Below are 6047 nucleotides of genomic sequence, written 5' to 3'. Positions count from 1 at the left end.
ACACTAACCTACATGGTTTATAAATTTTAATTATTGACAACACTGGTTTTTAAATAATAACTAGAAACTTTTAAAAACTTTACAATACCAGGAAGCTGCTGTGATTGTGAAATGTTCTACTCTATGTGTACTGTGCATTGTAGCATGTAAGTATATGTAATTTAAATCAAACAATTTTGTGATGGTAGTTTCCAACTTGTAATGATGTTTCCCTCTGAAGATGGTCCGTAAGGACTGAAACATGTAAGGGAGATAAGTTTCATGTAGTAAAAACTTATAGGTCATATTGGACAGCGTGGTTTGTATTTGTATATGATTCTTAATTGACAAGAAGTTCAGAAAATGATGATGAATTTGAAGGTGCGTTCTGAACTAAATGCATTTTTATATTCCACCATTTTCCTTGATGTACTGTGGATGGTTAGAAAATTTCTGTTACGAAATATTGTTGTCATCTGTGTGTCATACTTGCAGGAGCAGTGGTAATAAACAGCACTAGTTTTAAAGTCGAGGGAAAATGTAGTTAAATTTATCTAAATTAAAATACCAAATTTGGGTTAAGCATTAGTAAACAACTGCTCATATCCTGTCATTATTTATGAATATATGAGTGACAATTTACAACATTTAATATTAATTGTGTAATGTTGTAGCCCATCAGTTATTGAAATGATTGTGTTACCATCTATCAACACATTTTTCTTTTCTGGAAGACTCAGAATTTTTAATTATTCAGTATAAAATTAACTTGTTTTTAATGTATTGAATTTGTATAGGACCTTCCTCTGTATGTTCTACTTCATGGTATAGTAAGTTGTGTTCTCTTTCTCACTGAATATGTGTAAGGAAACTAGGTCAGTGTAAAACTGACAGTCACTTACCAAACCACTGGCTAATTAATGTTGTATCATGATATTGGTCTTTCTTTGAAGGTGAAAGCAAAGGCAGGATATCGTAAGGCTGGGCAGAAAAACAAGAATGTTGACAAGCTGCAGCCTGAATCCCCATTGAGCAGAGAAAGCAAGACTGCCCCAGCAATAAAGAAAAGATATATGTTACCAGTAAGTTTTATTCCAGTTCGAAATGTATGCGAAGAGTTTCATGTCATGCAGACGAATAGGAATACTTCTAATTGACAGCCACACAATTTCCAGGGTGCGGGTGAGGTGTCAGCCATTTTAACACATTCAGACCTGACTGGACATTCATCACCACATCATTTCTACAGCCAATGTTTTTTCTTTGATTGGTGCCTTATGTTGATTATGCATGCCTCTAATTTTTATGGTGTTAATGCGTTTTATATGTCTACAGTTCAGCTTTATGTCTACTTGAAAGGTATCCCAAGAATGCTTGTGGTATCTTGGGCATTTTAGCATTGTTATTTGAACCTCAAGAATCTACTATTAGAGTATGGTGAATTATGGGGACAGATTTTTCGTCACCGCTTTCAGTGTCGTGAGAATGAAGGAATATGAAAAGTTTCAGTCACAAGGCTCTCTATTTACTTACAGTGATTTCTTATTCTAGTTGGAAAAAATCTTAATCTCGAGATAAAGACTTACCCTGAATGCTCCTCTTAACAACCAGTTTTCTGTGTTTAAATGTGAGAATGGTCACACAAAAAAAAAGGCATGATAATTGTACATTATTCACTAAAACATTTTGTGCTTGAAAGTTTAGACTATATGGGTGCTGGCAGAAATTATTGTCAACAGTATTCATTAATTTTAACTAAAACTTCATTGTCTTGTATGCCTGTATCCTAAAGAATTATTCTGTATAAAATGATGGCTACACAGTAAGTCTTTCATTTTAAAAATAGGTGTTTAGACAGGAAATGCTATAGAAAAGTAAATTGAATGATGGTGTGCACTTTATTCTGCTTTTGATTTTGCCATTTAAATTATACAGTTCAGCAAAAAAAAAAATTCAGAGCCCTTTTCTTATTTTTCAGAAACGTGTTGCAGAAAAAAAGCTGTCTTTTCTTAATTCATTTGAACCAGGTCAGATTGTAGAGTGTGAAGAAAGGACAAGAAATATAAGAATGGCAGAGAGAGACTTCCTGTTGAAAAGGCTTGGCATTGCAGGACAGGTAAATAGAAACAAAGTTATGTAATGTGACTGTTATGCTGCAAGAATATAAATATACATATCAATAGCAGGCACCAATGAGTAGTGTAAGGTGATTCAGTATCTAAACAAGGCATAATATGTCACAACCTAAATATAACACATTCTTCGTGCTTATTAAATCCTAAAAATTAAACATTCACTTTCTGAGAATTATACACAGGAAGTAAAAGAACTCAGTCTTTTCCTTAGCATTTACATCATATCAAGATGTATGAGGCCAGCAGTAAGACCTAAGGTAAAAGGCTGTAACCAAACCATTGAAATCCTTCCCCTCCCCCTCTTTTTATTTCAGTTGTTTATAAAGTAGACAATAAGAATTACGAAGAAACATAGGTTAAGACACAGTCAGAACAAGCAGATAGACCGAACTTGCGCGGACAATGACATCTGTTAGTCCTTGCGTCCAAGCATCTGGTGTTGTTTTCGAAAAGGGCAGAAATGATACTTCAAGGAACCCCACTGAGTTTCTGTAGAAATTGAGAAGTTGACTTACAGCGGCAAGCCACTTTGAGAATTCGAGAAGTGACAGTCCCTACCAGCCGTAAGTCAGAAGTGGGAGTGCCAGGAGATCATTAGCAACCCCTCATAAGTTGCATAGCTGTCAATTTCGCCATTTGGGATTTCAGGCCGAAACTACTTCTAAAACAATCGGTCATTGGCCAGAACCAAAATTAGGCCAACTCCTCTTATCTGAATCAGCCTATCCGGGAATTTAGCAGGAGGAGAGAAGAGGTGGATACAATTCAGTTAGGACCTCTGGCTCGACAGAGAGTCCAGTTTAAGATTAAGAGTCTGCTACAAACTCTCGAACTTGGCGGAGGCAAACCCCGTGATTATACTTGCATGTTAAGTTAAATAATTTGAGCAAGTGCAACACCGGCTGCTTGGAAGCCGAAACTAGGCCTGATTGTGTGGATTTATACCTCCGAGTGACTGTAAGAAAACAATATAGTGTACCAGTGGTACAGTGCATTGTGTTGGTTAGAAGTGCTTCACCCTCACTTGTCCGAGCCTGACCCTTAGCCAACCTGAGGTGAGACTCATTGCCAGGAGCTAGTCAAACCCATCGCCAGCTTCCACCCACTCACGCCTTCCCTCCTTTATAATGAATCGCAAACCGCACCTAGCTGTTTGCTGGCGCCCATAACATCAGGTTCTATCCTGAAATTCCAACCCCCGTAATCAGCAACGGAAGGGGGAAGCGGTGGAGCCGGAAGGAGCGGTGGAGCCTGGTCAAGCCGGAACCAGCCACGCCCCAACAACTTCAACGGAGGCAGCACCAGGTAGGGCAGTCAAAGTGATGCCGAACGTAAGGTGAACAAGACGGACGGTAAGAAAACGTGGCAACTAACTTGTGGGCAAGAAGCCTCAAGGAAGGACGGTTAAAAGGCAAAGTTGCCATTGACGCTAAGTATGAGGCATTGTGCCATCAGGGTCTACAGGAGGTGTAGAAGTGAGTCTTCATGATTTCTAGACATCTATAGATGTAAGTGGTCAGCTTCAAGTTCTGATTTCTTTGTCCCTGGGAGGAAAAGCCCTCAGTGCCCATTAAAGAGGAGGTTGGATAAGCTTCTAAGTCCCTCTGGATGTAGCAGCAAAGAGTGAACTTCCTTTCCCATCTGCGAATTGAGTACATCACCCAGCCCGTAATTAGTGACCATATAAAAATATCAGTTTTGCCAAGGTTATGGAATATTTGCATAACAACATTTTGAGAATCTAAAAGTACTTCATTACATGAACTATAATTTTTCTGCATGATGTTATCAGAGTGAAAGTTGTATCAGTTCTATAATTTTTCTGCCCTTTTATGGGGTAATTTTAATAGTATCTCATTTTATGATTTAAGATATAGATATTAGGTGAGTTTTCTATGTCTCTTGTTTGTCCAAATTCTGACATTCAAAAACAATTATAAGGCAAGCTAAAAATAAAAGTTCTGGCTTAGTCTTAACATGAAGCCATGAAGGCCCCTTGGTACCTTATCTTAAACCTGCTGTGATGTATAATATTGTCATGTGTTAGTGACTGGACGCAAGGTTTGGATTGATTGTTAAATTTATTGAATGCTTATGACTTATAATTACAAACAAGTATGACACCCTTACTAATTTACACACCCTGCAAATCCCTACAGCCCACACTAAGTCTTCTCAGTTTGTTATGTCTTCACTAGCCATTGCTAGGTAGCAGCTTCTAACAGTGGAGTTTCTTCTGCTTCCGTGCTCATGGCCAACCACCAACTGTGGCTGCTCAGTGACAGCTGACTGCTAACTGCTAACTCTCACCTATGACTGACTGACTGACTGACTGACTGACTGACTGACTGACTGACTAACTAACTAACTAACTAACTTGCCTCATTGGTCCTTGCTATATAACCTTGGCATAGACAATACAGAAAATAGTGCTTCCAATAGTTCATCCATTGTTGCTTGTTGATTTGTTGCTGCATAAATGTGTTTACTGTGCCCTTGCATAACAATGGTTGTCTCTTTTATTCCACTGTTCCAGCTTTCAGCCATCATGCCACAATGTATATGATGTGGCAACATGGTATATGCCCCCTGTAATTGCAAAAATTATGTCGAAGTTTTTTGAAGAGACATTTTCGTCTCTGTGTTCAAGGAATTGTGATGGAGTCCATAAGCACAAGTATCAGTTACTGTGTTGCCTATTGCACTCAACTCCGGTCACATGTTTTGGGGGATAATTATGTGTAGGTCAGAATTTTATTAAGGAATATTTTTTATCACAATGTTCATCAAGAAATTGTGTAGTAGAGTCCATGGGCATGACTTTCTGCACATTCTGAGGAACTGACAAAACTTCAGGCTAAATATATTTCAAATAAAAATTACAAAGATTACATTCATGCTTGGAAGTTGTTAGAGTAAACTCCCCTTTGGATATCTTCCTTTTATTCTTCAGTTGTGTGGGTGTTTGATCTTTAAACGCTTAACTTTATAATTTCACTTAAAGAAAAATCACATGGACTAAGGTCAGGGGAGCATGCTGGCCACAATCACTCTATTACTCAGCCCCAAAATACTTCCCTCATGTATACATGATGCTGTTGCAGTAGCAGAATCTTATTGGAAGGATGTTTATCTGTTATTTGCTCAAAAATGAGCAGAGTATCTGCCCCAGGTACCTTTAAGAATTGTGTCCTTAAGCTTTGGGTTTGGGATTTCAGCTCCTTGCTGTAAAATACCAGCATGTTTTTAAATGTTACATGTGGCTTCAAACTTACCAGGCTCTTCAAAACTTAATGAAGAACTGGATTCCATGAAATCTGAGTAATTTCTTGACCAGCTTAGCTCTTAAGGACTCTGTTCTGTTCACTCAATTACGAAAATTTTTTGTTAACAGATTGTTAATGCAATGAAGAAGAATGGCAGTGTAAGGCTGGACAGAGAGAAACAATTTAATCTGTATAGAAAGATGTACAACTCTTCACATGCTATAGATGAAGAGAGTAGTAAACTTCCATCCATGTTTTCCAGTGCTACTAAGGTATAACATAATATAATTACATTACAATAATTGCATCCAGTAATGTGTGGCATATGGTATTTGTTATATTTAATAATCCCTGAATGCAGAAACTGAACAAAACATAGCTGTTCATGTATAAGATTAAAATAGGCAGAAAGTAAAATTTAAATAGACAAAAAATTTTACTTTTGTAATTAGATTCTTTTACCATGCTCAGCAATAAAATCTCATGATATTGAAGTTAATTACTAAAATGAGTCATTTATATTTCTAACAGTTATATATCTGCTTGATGTTTTGAGGATGGAATGGGCTAACAAGCTCAACCCTTGCATGACAAAAAGTTATATGTAGTACCTCAAATTATGTGTTAGTAAGTAAGAAAGTAAGGAAAAGGTGTCCCTGTAACAGGC

General features: G+C 37.4%; 1 protein-coding gene across 5 annotated transcripts in view; it reads left to right on the top strand.

Annotated features, from left to right (window-relative positions):
* LOC111864383 (tubulin polyglutamylase ttll6) overlaps positions 1–6047 on the top strand; it is a 40969-nt gene that overhangs the window by 31480 nt on the left and 3442 nt on the right. For all 5 annotated transcript variants that reach the window (XM_023851599.2, XM_023851598.2, XM_023851595.2 and 2 more), the window contains 3 exons: positions 933–1061; positions 1958–2095; positions 5509–5652. In XM_023851599.2, the coding sequence (XP_023707367.1) occupies positions 933–1061; positions 1958–2095; positions 5509–5652 (411 nt within the window). The remainder of the gene's footprint in view (positions 1–932; positions 1062–1957; positions 2096–5508; positions 5653–6047) is intronic.

The sequence above is a fragment of the Cryptotermes secundus genome, unplaced genomic scaffold, assembly GCF_002891405.2.
Source record: "Cryptotermes secundus unplaced genomic scaffold, Csec_1.0 scaffold357, whole genome shotgun sequence".
NCBI lineage: Eukaryota > Metazoa > Arthropoda > Insecta > Blattodea > Kalotermitidae > Cryptotermes > Cryptotermes secundus.
The sequence above is the reverse complement of the archived record's forward strand: the minus strand, read 5'-3'. Positions and strand labels throughout refer to the sequence as shown.